This window comes from Augochlora pura, chromosome 8 (genome assembly GCF_028453695.1).
Source record: "Augochlora pura isolate Apur16 chromosome 8, APUR_v2.2.1, whole genome shotgun sequence".
NCBI classification, from domain to species: domain Eukaryota; kingdom Metazoa; phylum Arthropoda; class Insecta; order Hymenoptera; family Halictidae; genus Augochlora; species Augochlora pura.
Window position 1 is genome coordinate 2,767,362 of NC_135779.1, and position 18,701 is coordinate 2,786,062.

General features: G+C 48.8%; 2 protein-coding genes across 7 annotated transcripts in view; one reads left to right on the top strand and one right to left on the bottom strand.

Annotated features, from left to right (window-relative positions):
• The window catches only part of Bicc (protein bicaudal C), a 36,858-nt gene that overhangs the window by 4,876 nt on the left and 13,281 nt on the right, over window positions 1–18,701 (top strand). Inside the window, exons 1-3 of one of the 5 annotated variants that reach the window (XM_078189068.1) lie at window positions 13,019–13,187; window positions 14,345–14,598; window positions 15,234–15,277. In XM_078189068.1, coding sequence (XP_078045194.1) covers window positions 14,391–14,598; window positions 15,234–15,277 — 252 coding nt within the window. In that variant the 5' untranslated portion in view covers window positions 13,019–13,187; window positions 14,345–14,390. Of the gene's footprint in view, window positions 1–13,018; window positions 13,188–13,756; window positions 14,055–14,344; window positions 14,599–15,233; window positions 15,278–18,701 lie in introns of those variants that run through there. The other 4 variants (XM_078189071.1, XM_078189067.1, XM_078189072.1 and 1 more) reach the window with 4 other exon arrangements.
• Window positions 8,777–11,617, bottom strand: Mettl14 (methyltransferase like 14). Of its 2 annotated transcripts, none has more exons than XM_078189077.1 (6): window positions 11,292–11,617; window positions 11,001–11,177; window positions 10,551–10,868; window positions 10,095–10,477; window positions 9,384–9,617; window positions 8,777–9,243 (listed from the first exon to the last, which is right to left on the bottom strand). In XM_078189077.1, the coding sequence occupies exons 1-6, from the start codon at window positions 11,346–11,348 to the stop codon at window positions 9,237–9,239; spliced, it is 1,176 nt and encodes a 391-aa protein (XP_078045203.1). In that variant the 5' UTR covers window positions 11,349–11,617; the 3' UTR covers window positions 8,777–9,236. The 2 variants fall into 2 exon arrangements, with proteins under 2 accessions (XP_078045203.1, XP_078045204.1); XM_078189078.1 differs by having other exon boundaries at window positions 9,339–9,617.

The window sequence follows — 18,701 nt, forward strand, 5'->3', positions numbered from 1 at the left end:
CTTTTCACGCATCTACGCTATTTTATTTAAAATCCAAATTGCGCGACGTCGACCACGTGTCAGTAATTTTCGTCGCACGGAGCTCGATACGATTGGAAATATGTGGCAGTCGAAGCGTTAAACGGTTTCACGATATATTCGCGGGTGAAGTAAACCTGATAGAATTGAAATGGGAGAAACCAAGCGTCGGGAGAGCCTTTTTATTTTCGAGAAAAAGAGAGGAGAAGAAATGAAATTGCTTGATCCTCCCGGCCGCACCGTACACACGTTACTCCTCCGTAGAACGTAGCAAAACCCCGATTTTAAGAGTATACCTGTACGATAACTGACCAATTGTGTCTGTGTGTCTGTCTGTTCACCCCTAGTGGACATGGACCAACGAGTCGGCCGGTACCGCCTTCTCTCGAACGGAGGAACGATAGATGTTTTGTGAGTTCATCGCCAGTCATCCATTCATGGGAACACCACCTTTCTACGTTGGTACCACGCGAATTTTCATTTCCCAAGCTCGACTCTGCACGTCGCTAAGTTCGATCGGAACTCTTCGCCGTACGATGCATAGAACGTCGGCGCCCCTTTCATGCGAACAACGGGGTGCCGTGCGAACCAACCGATCGTCTCGGAAGCTCGAGCACTCTTTTTCCCTTTCTTTCGAGTTTCGCGCCTGTTCCCTCCTCATCATCCCTGGCACACGCTGCATTTTCACACACACACACACACATTCACACATACGCGCGCACCTATATCAGCGGCGAATCCGCGAGTTTATTCAACCTTTGCCCTCGAAGCTGGAATGCTTTATCAAAACCAGAGAGTTCGAATTTAATCCGAGACGTTTTAACGAACATAATTGTTGAGCAGTAGGTCGAATGCGAACGAAGTTCGCGATACGGTAACTGTCCAAAGAACGATGGTTTTTAAAGTCGCGGTTCGATTGCAAAGGTTCAAGCGAATTCGCGGAGAACCAGCCACCGCTCGTTAGTTCTCCTGTTAATGAAATCATTCGAGTACCGTCGACGCGTCCTATGTAACGTATCTTCTATCCCCTTGTCGACGAAGAGGTGCCAGATCTTCCTCGTCCGCGTCCAGTCGCATGATCTTAGCAACCGCGGTCCAGAATCGTGTCGCGTGCCGGTAGAAGAAAAGGTATTTTCGTAACGTTAACGCTTTACTTGCGCCCTACCGCTCACCACCACCAATGTGTCGTATGTCGCGTACCCGGATGCGACTGCTATACTTGCTTCGTTCGACCATTCTCCTATAAAGACCATAGAGGGTGGGCCCGTGCCTTGGCTCGTAGGACGAGCCTCTGGTCAAGGCCGTTCCCCGCACCACTCCCCCCCGTAATCCCCGTATGCTCCGTCCGTCACTCCCGCGTCTGGTTCCAGCCCCATTGCATCCAGCACGTATTCAGGGGCTCCAATGCAGCTTACCCTTCCATTTACGTCCGTTATTCCTTCAATCCCAAGCGCCGTGGTGATTGAGTTGATTGCAATTCCAATCGATACCCATCGGGACGTAACTTTGAGTGTACGCCTCGAGCGCTGCCCTCAAAGACCAGGGACCACGGAGCGTCCGATCTAGCATCCAACCAATCACGCGATTCATGTCATGGGTGGGTATTACCGTACCAGGCCTTACCTCTCCTCGGTGGTCAGTTACGACTACTCTATAGCTTGACCTTCCCCGTACTGACGACATCATTTGTTTTGGTGACCTGTACAAATATGATTTTGTCAGTGTCATCATTTTTGTCGATGTCAACTAGTCCCGCTGTACGCACAAACAGCCCCTTAGTCGGTTCACTCTCGCCACCGATCGAGCGGATTTCGAACTGTTCAAATACCTCAGCAAACGAGTATTTTAGGTGTGCCAACACCCACATATCCCTACCCAAGGTTCGTCGGATCCCCATTGGCTGCAATGGGAATGATACGGGTGGGGGAAACCCGCTCGCTCCACTCGTCCCCGCCGGGCCCGTCCACCCTAATCACTCTCTCCGAGCTTAGGGAAGACTCCAAGACGTTCATAGTGACGAAGATGGCCCTATAGGACCATCCCCCCACCTCGCAGAGAGGGACGATGTCAGGTCTGCTCCTCGTGGGTGTAGCCCACGTGTACTTGCCAGCGCTCGGCTACGCGCCTCTGTTACTCCTCAGTTCATCGTAGAGGTCCACTTTGAGGGCCAACAACCGTATATCCGGCCTCTCACCGGTGATCACGCGGTCAATTGCACCTGCTGGAGTGTGTAACTGGATAGATAGCCGTACGTGAACAGCGACCGCGCCGTGTTCGGTAACCCGGCGCAATCGCGTTCACGTCCGTGGCCGCGTCGATCATCGCCTCCCCTTTCCCTGTGCGTTGCAGAACACCCCGGCCCTTAGAACCGTCCGTCCCCCCCCCCCCCCCCCAGCGCAATGACTTAGATCCCCGCGGTACATTATTTAGAAATCGTCATTGCCCGCCTTTGTGGACCCTGACGGAGCAGTGGCCTGTCCGCTGCTACTTGAATCACTTGCTGTGTGTCCAACCGATACCTCCGGATGCCCTTAGCCAATGACTTTCGGATCCCATTCGAACCGGACCCCGATTGTGTCTTCGCTTCTCCGCAATTGCTCGATCCCGCGTGCTGCCGCGGTTCTGTTCCTTCAACCCCTTGACGCTCGCACCATCACCCGGGCACCCACCGGGTGTGCTCCGTCAGCCACCTTGTTGCTGCGCACCCGACGTGAGAGGGACCCGGGTTAGGGTACGCGCTGTTTGCCAGTCCAGCACCCTTGTCCTCGTCCTCCCTCGTGTACCTCCTCGTCGGAGCGAAGTTTGTGTAGGCCTGGGAGCCCCGCTGAGCAAGCCTACAAAAATACAGTCGAGAGAGATCACGCATTAATATTTTATTCTTTGATCCGTCCTCCCTAACCCTGCGTTCCCGGTCGGTCGCGGACTCCCAGAACTGGTCGTACGCAAATTTACTGACCTCCCTCCTGGTCCGGAAGTCTGTCATGTATTGTGTCAATGTTGCAACTGGACGCGTGCATTTCACGGTTGTGTGCCGCAGCTACAGCCTCCAATCAACCGCTGTTTACGGCGGCCTTTGTTACTCTGACACGCAACTCATGCTCGGTGTAATCACGAACCGCGCGCGGCCGTTGAAGGTCAAATGCTCGCACACGGAGCTTCCAGCCGGTTCATGGAACAGGCAGAACGGACACACACACCGTCGGGGCGCGGATGCTGGTAGCCATAGGGCTGGATACCACCAACTTCGCAAAAGCATCGAGCGCCTTGAGTGACGCGGAAGACGCGCGGAACGCTTTATCGCGAGGCACGGAGAAAACCAAATCGTGGTCGCCGCGGAGCGTAAGGGCGCGCGAAGTTCCTAGTATCACCGAATACGATAGAGAAAGATAAAAAGGGAGCGTGATTGCGGAAAGAGTGCTCGCCGAGTCGACACCGGGGTGAAAGCGTTGTTGTAACATATGTATGTAAAATGAGCGTAACGCGCGGAGGGGATGTATCGCGGAGCGAGCGGATTCGCGACGAGCGAGCAAAGCCGAGTCGCGAGCCGCGTCTCGCGTGAACGTCGAGGAGCGTTCCTTAGCGAGGACGCGGCCTTCCTAGTTCAAGTAAATCTTCGACTAAGGGATAGAGCGAAAGCTTATTTTTTGTAAGGAACCGTGCGTACCGAACGATCAACGATCGACCGATCGTGCGGACAAAGTGTTTTCGCGAACGTGGAATTTAGCCAGGACAGTGTAGCGAACCGACTGCAAAGAAAGTGTATTTTACCAGCACGCCCCGTCCCGTCCCGCTCCGCTTCGCCTTTATCGCTTTTATCGCTTTGCCTCGCCTCGCTCTGCCCCGCAATACTCTTTGATGTTAATCATGTTAAGAACAGTCAATTTTATTTGTTATTTACCTGAGAAGTGGGTTAGTTGGTGGGACAGCTGACTGGCAAGATTCGAGGTTATATCAACTTGAGTAAATCAGTTTTTATGAAGATTAAGTAAACGAAGTATATAGTCACACAATTAATAAATGCAGAAAGTAACCCTGATATGCCCCTGTAATTATTAGCGATGAAGGTAGCACAGTCCTGGAGACCCCACTCTTGCCACTTTCGCCGCAGAACATTACCAAATCCAATATCATCCGCCTCAATCCCCTTATCTTGAGTTCGAGACTGGCGGTCACCAGAGTTGTCTCTTCCAGTGCCATCTTGTCCTGCCGAGGCTCTTCTAGATAGGTGGCGTTGTTGGGTTGCCCTTTTCATAATTAAGCAGATAAGTAGCATGTGTAAGTCCATTTAGAGTCACTGTTGACTGTCCAATACATAAGAGGTCTGTCTTATTTAGCACCCTTGGGAGGAGCCGGCACAGCAAGGCCAGGTTGAGTTCTATTAAAAGTGCGACGAGGTCCCTTACGGAATCTGTCAACTTCTTTGATTGTTACTATATTGGAAGCATAATCTGCTGGGGGATTCTTCCAGGTGTCATCGACGGGGACATCTCACGATCTTATAGCGTCTATTAGAGCTTCCGGTATAGCTTTCAGCGGGGATGGAACATTTGTGGCAGCTAGCGGAATGAGACTCAAGGGCGCCTGAGTGCTTGCTGTATGTAAGGCACTCATGATTTCGGTGAAGGCTCGGCATCTCGCAGATTGTTTACGATATACATATATACTCTACCATCTCTGCTCGGGATATCATTTTTGTGTCTTGCTCGCGCATCTTCTCTGGATTCTCTCTCTCTCTCTCTCTCTCGCTCTCTCTCTCTACCATTGCATCTGTCTGACCATCAGCATCTCTTCTTATATGCTGTGGCTGAATTATGAAATAATCCCCTCCAATCTCGCGTATCTTCAAATCATCAGGAGCTCTTGTCGACTTGTATACATCAGCAATATCCGTATCTGCAGAAAATCGTTCTCTGGCCATCTCATAAATTCTCTCTGCTAATAGTTGCAATTTAGACTCAGCCATCGAGCACATCCCTCCAGGTGAGCCTCTGTATTCTCCAAATACAACCTTTTTCATTAGGTCTTTCTTGACGTACATATGTATGCTAGGTCTGCATATTGCCTAATGCTAACAGTGGGCCTAACAATTAAGCAGAACGGGTTGCGCAGACGATCCCTCGCCTGGGATATTGCTGCAGTTATATTACCTTGGGGTAGACCTTTGCTCAGTAGCAAGTCTATGTCGAAGAATCCCATCTTCGTCACGACATCTGCAATAGTTGTTAAACTAGTGATGTTGCTGTTTGCCGCCTGTTCAATAATCCAGGTGAGTGATGGTCCAGCATCCACCTGTAGAAAAGACCAGGCTGCGGCTAGGTGCCTGTAAATTGGCTCCCATTCTACGCACTTGTTTGCGTATGTTTGGCCGTAATATTTGCAAATATCCACAGTAATGTAAGTTTGTAAAGACAGATCAGGCAGTAGTGTCTGCATCTGGGCTCTTCGTCGCTGGACCCAGGCGGGTGTTAAATTTGTGGTCTTAGACAGGGTAGCCACATGGCAGAATATAGCCCCTGCAAATATCCCACGTACCTTATCGGCATTTTGTATAGCTTTGGCCTCATAGTAACCTATGAGACCATCCTCATTGAGCTTCGACCAAATGGAGGCCATGTCCGGGACAAGTTCAAAGGAGATGTTCTCCAAATTTCGTTTTATTTCTGTCATCTCGGACAAATCGGTCCATACTGCTCGCGCCTCGGGGTTAGCAATGTCAGCCACCAAAGATCGTATCCCTTGATGTCAGGGGGGTCGCCGGGTTAAATTGCTAAGCAATGACACTCTTGCCTTATCTCTTACTTCCGGTGTATTCTGATCCTTCACAAGATCTGACCCCATTAGTTCGCCGTATGTTCTAGCCAGAATACGTTCATTATCCCTCATCCCTGATGACTTCGCCCACTTGAGAGCCAGATCTTCAGCTATCAGAGCCCGACAGTTCCATGTGGCGAAAGGGACCTCCTGACCTAAGAACTCAACACCCATCACATCCTCCACGCACACGGGCAATAACGGCAATGTAGTATCAGGGCCTGTGGATACTAAGTTAATAAAGTTCGCCACTATTCCTGGAATTCCAATAGATCGAGCTGTGATCATCCTTTGGGCAAGAGTTAAATCATTAGCCATATTATCTCTATGGGTTTAGATTTTAAAAAAAACTACCAGAGATTTTTTTTTGAATTTGTCTATCGATGATCGATCGGACAAAGTATTTTCGCGAACGTGGAACTTAGCCAGGACAGTGTAGCGAACCGACTGCAAAGAAAGTGTATTTTCTGTACTAAATCAACATTAAACATGCCCAGCTTAGCAATTACATCTCCTATAGTTGTTAGACAAGTCACGTTACTATTTGCTGCCTGCTCTATAATCCAAGTCAGCGACATATATATGTATTTTACCAGCACGCCCCGACCCGTCCCGCTCCGCTTCGCCTTTATCGCTTTGCCTCGCCTCGCTCTGCCCCGCAATACTAAATCCTTACCGAAGAGAATGAGTGAGTGAGAGAGAAATAGAGAGCAAGAAAAAGAGAGAGGATCATCGTCGTCGTCATCTCCCGGAAGCGGAAACGAGAGTCGAAGGTATATCGCTTCGCGACGAACGGTATTGTTCGCTCGAGCGGCTTTTTCGAGCGCGCACTCGCCGCTCGCAAAACGTAATCTTCCCAGCGTAATTGTATGGATTTCATTAGAATTAGTTCACCGTACGATAAAACACGTTAGTGCGCGATCAGGCGTAAAAATTTCGGCGATACCGTCGCGGGGGACCCATTGTCATGAGATTCGAGTTCTGTCGGACAAAACGCGCACGCGTAATTTCGTACGCTTGGCTGTTCCGTCGTCGTCATCGTCGGAACATGGTATGCGTGTCTGTGTGTGTGTATATATATACATACTTCTGAAAAAAAAAAAATATATGTATATATGTATGTACAACGGCGAGAAACACGATCGCGAGGGAAAGCCCAACGAGAGAGAAAATGTCGGAGATTCGAAGAGAGAAGCAGAGAAAGAAGCGGACGAAGAAACGGAGAAAAGGAAATGGCTCGCGAGGCGAGCGATAGTTTCGCAATTAGGATGGGGCAGCGAATCGGATTACGAACTATCCTGAACACGGATTAGTAAATTGACCTCGTTCGAAACCTGTTTTTATTAATCGAATTAGCGTCGCGATCCACCTAGCGATCGTTGCGGATCTCTTCGTTCGTTCTTACCTGCTGAAAACCTAAACGCAAGGTAAACTTACTAATACACACCTTTTTTTACCCTCGAACCCCCACTCCAATCCTCCTCCCCCTAAAACGATAATAGCATGCGTGCGCGTGATTACTGTTAGTCCGCGCGACACGTGTACGCCTCTCGAATGTATTTTTTCTCGTACGGAGTTCACGAATACCGTTTTATAAGTGACACCTTTTAAGATTAACTTTTATATGTTTCATGCGGAATGTTCAAACAAAAAAATATAAATAAGATGCATTATTTTCTCTGTGATATTGTATGCGAGAGCAGAACTGTCCAGATAATTCGTTCCCTCCCGACTCTACTGCCGTTTTTCTCTCTAATTTTTCTTCTTCTCGTTTGAACGTCGAGCATCGGAGAACTTTTCGGCTTGTGTTCTTGACTCCCGTGGGCCCGGTCGTCGCGCGAGAAACAAAGGAGAAAGGAAAGGTGAGAACGCGAGAACTAATTGTCTACCTGTATCAGCACGCTCGCTCGCTCACACTCTTCCTCCCTCTCACGATCGTTTGCGTACGCCGCAATCGAGCACCACTCCCCTTATACCTAATTGCGGATGAAATTTTCTAGAGACTGACGCTGACTCTGCTTACAGGGGAGTCGACGTATTTGTGACTTTGAAACTAGCTCCGGCGGGGACCGATCCGAGCTAAACTCCTTTCAGAAACCGTCCACCTGACAGCACGTACACGATATCGATCGGTAGCCAACGAATACAGCCTGCGTCTCTGCCAGTCCATCGCTACACACCTTTATTAACCGCTGCATTCCCCTCGGTTTGCCGCAATTGCCGGAACAATTTCCAACTTCGTTGCGCTGCGTTTTCATTTTATCTTCTTCTAATTATGCTTATCGTTTGTAAGACACCCGGACTGAACTGGACGCGACGCTCGATCGTCCACCACCACCCTCTCGAACGAAAATTCATTGTTACGCCCTCGACGATCAAATGTACCGCGCGCGTCGCCGATTTTCCATTTCATTTATCGATTCTGTCGATCGTCATCGACCCTTCCCGAAGGAACTCTCGTTGTTCCTATCCCCCCCCCCCCCAGACGATCAATGTACCGCGCGTTGCCGATTAATTTTACTTTATCGAGACACTAACCACGCGGAATACGTCGCGATTTTATACGAAGAACGGCGATCGTGTCGCACTCGACTCGATCCGACGTCGGCTTTCGTTCCCTTTTATTAAATGATTCGTTTTAAAGGGACAGCGGTTCTTTTTAAACATTTCGATTGTACACGCGCCTGAACGGCGTCGGAATACGTTTGTTCGACGAAGCGACAACTCGCGCCTCCGGTAGCTTCACCGGGACCAACGAATCTGCTTTTAAGTTTTGTCTCGCGCGTCTCATTCGGTAGAAATTTTGTCGACGTTGTTATTCGCGATGAAACGTTTCAATTTTCTCAACGAACAAAGTACAAAGTAACAAGAACGGATCTCAAGCGTTTGCCTTTTGATAAGAGTAGGAAGAATATATTTAAGATGTTTTGTACGATCGATGTCGAGAAAGAATGAAAGAGAGTACGAGCGAGAGAGAGAGAGTGAGAGAGAAAGGTTTTACTAGTTGTACGCGATACACGCCCGTTCGATGGTAGTTGCTGACGAGAATGGATTCTTCGATTCGACTGATTTATTGAAAACACTTTGTATAGTTTCTGCGTTACAAAATATGTAGGGCACGAGTCGTATCGTATGCCAAAGTCTTGCGTTGCGTTACGTCTTGTTCACGGAGCTCGATCGTGCGCGGCTCTTTTCTCTGCTCGCGAACATTAGATGCAAAAGGGATTGATCGGTGTTCATATGTTCGTTCGCACCGACACTTGCGCGACTGTTTTCTGGGCCACTCCACTCCTGGGTCGGTCCCTGGTCTCAATCCACGTAAACGCTAAAGTGCGCGGCGAATCGGACGATTTTCGGATCCTCAAATACTCGGCGGAACACGGCGGTATCCTCGAAAGGAAGCGGCGTTACAACCTGTAAAGCAACAGATATCGTACAATACAAGAAAAAGTACAAGTTCTTTTTATGGTCGAATCGAACTGCAACAAGGGAGAGGTTTCTTTTCGCACCTTGATCAGTCTGATCGCTGCACGTGGCCGTTACGCGTGTTTTACCTTCCTCTACCCCGTCCACGGCTGAATCCACCTCTGCCTCGACCGGCGACCTTGCCCTTTGGTGGCGGAGACTTTGGTCGGAGAGCCTCGATGCGTTCCGTGCAGCCTGTCGTAATCTGTCCGTTCGCGAAGTAACTGGTGTACAGATCCGCGTTAAAGTTGGTGTTGGTAAGTTCTGGTCCAACGGTCAGCCATCCTGGTCGAATGGTGGTGTCGCGGCCAAACAGGTGCAAACTGAGCAATGAATAATATATCATGTACTTTACCGATTCCTTGACCTGTGAGTTATTTCACAGTTTTGAACTACTTTATTATTAATAGTTTACTGCAAGGATCGCCAAATTATAGGATAAACGGTTACTAGAAGGTTAATGGAAAACCTTGTCAATGAACATCTCTATAGTGACCAACACTCGAACGATTCGACGTACTCGTCAGCTATTATTATGTCAACGGTTCTATTTAGTAGTAATCACTCTCAAAGAAGACAGCAAGCTGGTCAAAACCTTGTCATAAAACCCCTCAAAATGGGAGGAGTATTGTCGTTGACGCAAACACTAACGCTCTATAATGTTATGCAACTTTGAAGTCACAGTCGACGTGACTGCTCCGTTCATTTCCTCGCAAAGATATTGTATACTTTTGTGTTAGACTCGAGAAAAATTCTGTTACAGAGAATTAAAGTCGACGCGGAATTTACTATAGCCTTACCGTCGTCTGCCGAGGCAGAAGTGCTCGATTATGTGAAAGATTTCGACAGGTTTCTCTATGGAGCCGTATTCAGGCTCTTCCGATATGATCAGGTCAATATCTACGTTAGCATGGATGAAATCCCCGTCTGTGGATCGGCGAACTGTTCCCTTGATTCCCATCAGGCAGTGCTCTTTAGTCCTCTGGAGTACGGCTTTGCTGTCTAAGTTCTTGCTGTGACCTGGATTATCAATGTTGGTGCGAATCCAACAGATATCTTCGCAACGTCTAAAACCCCACTTGCGAAGACAGAAGCGTCCCATGTCCAGGCCGTCGCTGCTGCCGCACCAGAGAAACACGAAGCTCCGATTCGCCGCCACTTCACCGATATCCAGCTCCATTATCTGCGAACACGGTTATTTATCAATTTTCATAGAAGCTATCTTTTAAGTAAGACCTTCGTCTAAATTACCATACCTGATCCCAATTCCACAGCTGGACGTTGGTCGCACCACATGTGCGCTGGTATTCCTCCAGCGGAGGTTCGATCAGTATCACATCGAATTTACAGTTGAGTTCTTTCAGATTGTACGAGAGTAAGTCCGTCTTCAGGTACATTGGTGGAGTCGCGGTTTCTGATATTAAATCGTCCTTCAATTTGATCAACTCTCGCAGCTTAGGGTATTCTTCGAATCTATCCGCGAGACCCACATCTCGGATGAAGTTTTGTGGCCGCTGACCCGTGTCGATAAAGTGTTGACAATAGTCGTTGTGAGGATTCGACGACTGCGTGCCCTAAAATTCAATTTTTATATCTTATTAACTGACGTTAATCCGTGTCATTTCGATTTTGATTTCTGATTACCTGCGACGGAAAAATAATTATATTGCAAAAATATCGATTGAATTAAAATTGTCAATGTGTACCTTGAGAAACGTCGAAGAATCCTTATAAACGATTTCGTCTGTCGGAACAGTATCATTCTTTGAATCTTTCCCGCCATTCACGGACCTCTCGGATACCGATTTCCCCCGTTTTCTCTGCGACTCGTCAACATCTGTGCCCAAAATCTGCCGCAATTCGTCAACACTGGAAACACCAAGCTGCAAAAAGGAACGTCGGATAATTTTAACAATTTACTATGCACACGATTGGCCCAGGTCGTGGAAACCATAACCTCGTAAACGACGCGCACAAAGTAGCGAGTCTTTCCTCACCGTTTGCGCCAGAAGCTTCTTGCGTTTCTGCGATCGCTCACGAAGAGTTTGAAGCATCGTTTTTGTATTAGAAAATCAACTGACAGGTTCATCTAACGCGAGGATTCATTGGTGTTTGATTCACCTTGGGATGTTCGGTAAGTTCGTCTTGTAATCTTGGTTTGCAAAGGTCTCCTTGAACACTCGTGTCTCTTTGATAATTTATATTAGATACAATATTATTGGCACAGAATAGCAATATTATACGTTTGATACAGTAGCTATCTTTTTCCTGGTTGCTGCACAATCACACGCGGATAGAAGAGAACCATTCTCTTGTTGACAAGTGGCGCCGCATTTTGGCAAAAATTTGAACTGGAGTTATGGGGTTCGTACAACGCCAAAACACGCAGTGGCAAAACGCCCAAACTATTCGCCAAAATAACCCGCAGATGGTAATTTCGAGTTTAATATACCTATCATGGGTAATGTTACTAAGTTAAATCTGTAAATTTTTACCGTATAAATTTTGTCAATTTTCTGTTTTATCGATAATTTAAGAAACTTAAGCTTCTGTCACATTATAAATATTAATTTAAATTCTTACTGTAACTTACCAATGAATTCTATTTATAAAAACAATGAATCTTCAGAGTGACAACATATTATTTATATAGAAATCTATTGAAAATCTAAACTTACCACCACAAACTGGTATCTGAATTACCAGCAGTCGATTTCGGCTAGAAGTTTGAGCGTTTTGACACTGGACAAATTGGCGCTATACGGACCCCTTCATTTTAATTCCAAACAATGCCACAAGCGGCGCCACTCATCCCAAATGTCTCTTTTTAAATTGTCCACGACAGACTATTCTTGCGAATGTTACATTACTTTCTTTATTCTCAACAGCAAATAAACTTTTTTTCACACGATCGTTCGCAGAATAATCCTGCAGAACATTAAAATATCCTCAGAATATTATTTTAATCCCGAAATTAGCCAATCCATGCCATTTGTTGCTCGAAAATCTAAACAATGTTTGCAATACTGAAACTTGCCCGAATTTCGTTGGAACGCTACCGAAAAAGAGAATATAAGCTTAGTACAACAATTCGACATTGAGGCGGTTCCGAGCGTGTCCAATAATTGGATTTCCACCGTGCTAAAATTAACTTCGCAAAGGAAATCGTTGTTTCCTGTAAAGATACGTGGAAACGTTTTGTCGATTCGCCGAGACACGCGCGTGCGATTCGAGCCGCTGCGCGTTCCGGCGAGCGGCTGTTGGGCCGTTTGCCTATTTCAAACAGGAGTGTCGGCTGTTGCGACAGTGGGGTGGAAGGGGGAGAGAAGGCCGGGAAGCAAGGACCGCGAGCGAAAGTCGCGACAGGCGTGAAAGCGCGGCCTCCCGCGCCGTTGGAAAATGAGCGAGATAAGGTGAACGGTGCCCGAGGACACGGCTGCGGGTACGAGGAACAGGACAAGGGGACTTAGACACGGGAGGGATTTTCGCGGTTTCCCTCGGCGGTAGCGAACGACTAGAACAGGCGGCGCGGCGTTGATCCGACCATCGAACTTGCTGGGTAACGGCGTGCCGTTTGGCGGAATCGGCACGGATCGGTAGGAATCGGTGGCGATCGTTCGCCGGAAACCGAAATCCGAGACCAGACGGAAAGGATATTAGACGAAAGGATAAGGCGTCGAGACTCATCGAGGAGCAGTGTCTCGCGACCGTGTCGAGGTAACGGTTGCCGGAAGCAGGTGGCGAAGTACTTCGTGCCGACGTCGCGTCGCTTCCTCGTTGTTCACCTCGTCGACGTCGTCTTCTTTTTTCCTCTTCGTCGACGACTCGCGCTCCTCCTGAATCGTTCGATCTCTCGCGCGAAACCGGGCGAGAAGAGCTCGTCGACCGCCAAGGTTTGTAACCGTATCGCAAAGATTTCCCGATTTTGATCTGTTGCTACTCGAATTTCTGGAAGAGCTCGCGTTCCTTCGCGGGGGGGAGAGAGAGCCCGCTCTCTTTCCGCTCCTGGGAATGTTTCCGTCTCGATAATCGCGGACTCTGGCCTGCGGCGGACAGCAGGAAGTGGAAAGCGAAACGAATTTTCGTGCTCGCACGGAGATTCGCGAAATTGGAACGCTGACCTTGCCCGATGATCGCGAATGCATTATTTGTTCGGCGAAGCAGTTGACACACGGCATTAGTCACGTACGTGATCGCGTGTAGACGAGCGCGTTGGCGAAAACAATTTTTTGCTCGCGTTCGCTCGGCAAAGGTGTTGGTTTAGGCGGTAGACGAGGACGAGAGAAGAGACAGCAGGAGTGCGCGAGAGGGTGAGACGGCTGGGCGCGGGGGAGGAGGAGGGAGGTGTGGCGGCACCTTCGGCGAAAGGGGGGCCGAGGGGAAACGGAGAAAGAGAAGGAAAGGGAGAGAGCGAGCCGAGTTGCGGAGCGCGAGAGAAAGCCAGAGCAAGGACGCGGTCTCGCGGCGTTCGACGGGGGTTAAGAAAAACTTCGTTCGAGTGAATCGTCGCCTGGCTGGACGGGCTCCGATTGGTCGGCCGGCCGGGCCTCTTCTCCGAAATTCGGCTGGAATTCCAAGAAATCGGCGACGGCGCTACGCTTGCCGGCATCCCTTCGCGCGCTCTCCGCTGCCAACGTGACAACGACCGTCCCATCTCCTTCAGTCGTCGCACCCGTGCGTCGCGTCGCGTCGGGGCAACGCACACGAATACGTAGCCGGAAGCATTCGGAAAAAGTAAAGAGAGTGACCGAGACGAAAACGTGAGTGAGAAAGAGAGAAACGGCGGACGGGAGCGAAAGAGAGTGAGATAGAGAAAGAAAGAAAGAAAGAAAGAAAGGAAGAGCGAAAGATTGATAACGCGTGAACGAAAGAAATAGCATCGCGATCGAAATCGTTTCCAACCCTCCTCGGCTCGCGGCTTGATCCGCGATGCATCGGAATCGATCTCTCTAGCATCGCGCCAATATCTTCGTATCGTTTCGAACGTTTTTCCCCCGCCGTTGTTCTATCCGCGTTCATCCAGCTGATCGCGACCGTTCTGTTTTCGCAGAGAATCGAATCGTACCGAGGGGTGACCACTGCAAAAGGAAATCAAGATGAGACCCGACGAGGTGATACAGAGCGAGAGAAGAGCGACGGAGACAATGTCGGAGACGTCGGAGGGTACCGCGGCGACCAGCCTGTCCGGCAAATCCGGCGAGGAGCTAAGGGACATCGCAGCCGTGCTGGGAATCACGAATCCCGACGATCTGCACCAGGACAGATTTCGCGTTGATCGCCGAAAATTGGAGCAGATGCTGTTAGGTGAGGAAACTTTTGATTCTCTGGTCTCGGGGTTTGACCTCTGGCCGCGTTTACACGCAGATCGCGAGCGCCTGTCGCCTGGCGACGGTCTGGAAAGCCACGCGAAACGTCGGATTACGATTTAAATAGATTGGCTCTGGCTGTTTGTAAACGGAATTAGAGCGGCTACTGTCAAACGCTACGCTGCGATCCTTACGTTTATTTTGATAGGGCCTCGGCGACGTCGCGTGTACGATTTAAATCCGAATCCGCGATCCGTATCGACGGTCTTGCAGCGGTAAACACCGCGAAGATCGCGGCGAGGCCTCGTTATGCCGCCATTTCTCGGCTGGCCCGCGACGGTTGACGCGATCCGAATCCGATTGGACGGATTCGAACGGAATTTGATTTCCGTTAGTCTATTTTCTCCGTGTAAGGCACGAGCCGCAGCGGTCGAACACACGCGGCCCCGCTAAACGGCGACGAGCCGTTCGGTTTCGCGGCCTAGGGATCAACGATCTGATCGATCCACCTAAAAAGCCGTATACCGAGCCCGCGTTCGACCCTCCGCCGAAAGAATGCTTTGAAAAATAAGCCGAAAAAAAAAGCTATCAGAGTTCGTTGTACCCTGACCATACACTTTCCTTTGTTTACAGGTGATAATGACGTATCCAAGCCAGCGGACGCGTTTTTTCATAACGTAAGTGCCGTTTCATCGAACGCTTTCAATCGTACGCGGGTTATCGATCCAGAATGGAACGACGATTTTCGATGGAGTCGCGGGACGACCGCGGCCGAGCGGATCGCTCTTCGACGGCCCGTTTGTCTCCGATCGATGGACGATCCGCGCGAGAATAGACTCGCGGACGCGTTTCCGAGGGAAATTCGCGGTGCGGGGTCAACGATCGACCGTCCAGCGTGTTCGTGGCTTCGAAGAGACGGACGGGCCGCGCCGCGCCGCGCCGGTAAACCTCTCGAAACCGCTCGCGCCGCGTTCCGAACTTCTCGCGGTACACCGTCACGACCTTGCGATTACACCAAGCCAAACAAGACTATTTTTGCGCGATTTCCCCTTCCTGCTGAGCCACGATAAATCTTTCGGACTGGTCGCTCGCTGCCGCGCTCGTTCCTCCACCGGCCAACGATTAGGCGTGTTTTCATCTTCGCCGGCGGATTTCCTATCTTCGTCTTCGCGTGCGGTTCATGGACGATACCGATCTTCACTCTCTCTCTCTCTCTCTCTTTCTCTGTTATCTACATGTATGCTTCTCTTTCTCGCTCGTTCTCTCTCTTTGTCGTTTGCTCTCTCTCTCTCTCTCTTTGTTGCTCGGTCTCCCTCTTCGCTACTGTCTCGAAAACAAACGATCGCGTTCGTAAACGTGGGGTACCGAAGAAATTGCCTCGAAACGCGCGACGTAGTAGTTCGCGTAACGAATGCAGCGAACCGTGCGCCGACAAGTTGGAAGGCAACGTTCACGCTTATCCTTATCGTTGACACGTTGCGTAAAAGGGGCCTGGAAATACTCCACTCGATTATTTATAGACCGACTTTACCCGCAGCGTTCGCGCCACGTACACTCCGATTCCGTTCCCCGCGCCTCCCCTTACCTGATCCGATCCGATCCGATCCGATCCGATTCGATTCGAGTCCGTTCGATCGCGTACGGAGCACCGAAACAATTCAGCGCCAAAGAAATATATTTTCCCCGTCGTTCACTCGGTTCGCGCGCGCGAATTCGGGATCGGGCGAGATCGGGGTTCGCGCGATCTTCCCGAAATACCTTGTTACACGCGACACGTAATTTTAGCGAGAGTCACTGGACCTCGAGCTCGATTTATCCCTCTGCGCCGTGCCGTCCAACTTTTCCGGATCTACGGCCAGTCGACGACGGGCCAGCCGTTCCGTCGATAGGAATCGAGAAGATCGAGACGGTGCGGAGACCGAACGTTGTAACTTTCCGCGGAATTTATCGAGTTTCCTGATTTCCTGGCTCGACCGGCGGGTGGGAGAGGGAACGGCTCACGGTGGGATCGGAGCCCCGGAAACCTGCCATAAACTATATTAGCTCTGTTTTATTCCTTTGGTTAACTAATTTACGATTGACGCACTATTATAGAAAAGAATGATAAGGATATGGAGAAGGACAGTAGTATTTAAATTCGTTTTTGTTAATATAAGTAATTAATTTAGAATCGGATAATCTAGTTTATATAGCATAATATTATGAATTAACTTATAATATTTGCAATTATAAATATTTCTATTATAATTGTGAAAGTTTATTGCGTTATGTTTCAGTCGACGAAGTAGAACCTTCGGATAACCTAACTCGTATAATACTTTTCACAAGCTTATAATTTATAACATATTTGCAATTATAAATGTTTATAATTACGAAAGTTTATTATATTATATTTCGTTATTGATATCACTCAATTAGAATCATAATAACGAAGTGAAATCTTTGGAGAGTCGAGTTTATATAATATAATACTGTTTACAAATTTATAATTTGTAACGTTTGCAATTGCAACTATTTATATCATAATTACAAGAGTTTGTTATGATAATTTTGACCGACGAAGTCAATCGCCTTTAGAAAAAGTGGCATGTGTCGCGGACTCGCAACAGACTAATTTTTAGTATCGATCACCACGACGCTGTACTACATCAACACAGATATCTTTGTCTGTAGTATTCTTTACAACGTTGCGATGCACATCGGCCGCGCGGTGCAGTGCAAACCGAGACCGAATATCGTTGAAACACGAAACGATGCGACGGTGTCGCACGTAGTAAAAATGTAGTTTCTCGGAAAGTGCCAAAATGTTGCTACCTTTCCCGTTTCAGTACTGCAGTTAGATAAATTCTCGGCATTTTGAAAAGGGAACACTTTTCTGGGACGCGCTGCGAAAGTACCTAAAACCCTTATTAACATACGAAAATTTTGTAAATTCTCAAGGCAACGAAAAGGTTAACTGTAATTAAATATTACGATATCTCCTAAAATATTTTACCGTATAATAATAAATAACATAGCGAATTAAATATTATAAATTTAAAGCTGTATTAGTTTAGTTTAGAAAATATTGCCTCATGCTAATGAAAATATATTTACTAGAACAGCTTTTAATAAACCGTATAGTAACGGCCAAATTCGAGCACGAATGACACCGAACTCACGCTTGCAACATCGTTATATTTTCACCGATTCCACGAGAACGCGCAGCTAATTATAACACACCGGCGAACAATCCATAAATTCTCGAATTTTCATATTTCGAATTTCTGCCAGATTTTCGGGGTCCCGACGCCATCGCCGCCACCTCCACCCTCCCCCCCCCCCCTCCCGCACGGTCGGAAAATCGTGGAAAGCGAAACGGTACGCGTAAATGGAGTTCAATGAAACTGATGGACGGGAGGTGTGCTCGAGGCGTTCGTGCAATTTGCCTTCCGCCAACCAAGCTTATCGTGTCCATAACCTGTAGAATCGTCTTATCCGCGGCCCGCAGGTTTATAGTCTTACCTGCGCGGACGAGCGTGCCCCTCTCGTACGCAGGTAGCGCTATGTTCCGACAACGATTGCACGCGGGGCCTGTTTCCCTACGGTTTTCCATGGTTTCCGATGATTTTCCAGGGTACCTTTTGCAAGGTCGTCGGTGCCCGTCCGTTTCGTTGAATCGATCGAGGGCCGTAGGGTACGAAGGGCAGGATTTCGCGCTGGCGAATCGGAACAATTGCGAGCTGCACCTGTCCGGAGGGGATTCCGAGTGGTCCGCCGCAGGTGGCGGGAGGCCGGCAGAGCGAAACAAGGGAACTACCTGTTTGCCTGGCGCGCGTTGCTAGCCGTGCTCGGGACTTTAAATCGTCCGGGTTCGAACGGGAGCGTTCACGCCGATCTCGAGTCCGGCCGTGGGTGCTTGAACGGTGCGCGTTGGTCTCGCTCGTTGCTCGGTTCGTCGACGGCTACGGGTAAACAGTGTAGTCGAGATAGATTGATAGATGGATAGATGGATAGATAGAGAGATAGATAGATAGATAGATAGTTAGATAGATAGATAGAGAGAGAGAAGGAAAAGAGAGAGAGAGAGAGAGAGAGAGAGAGAGAGAGCTAGAGGAAGAG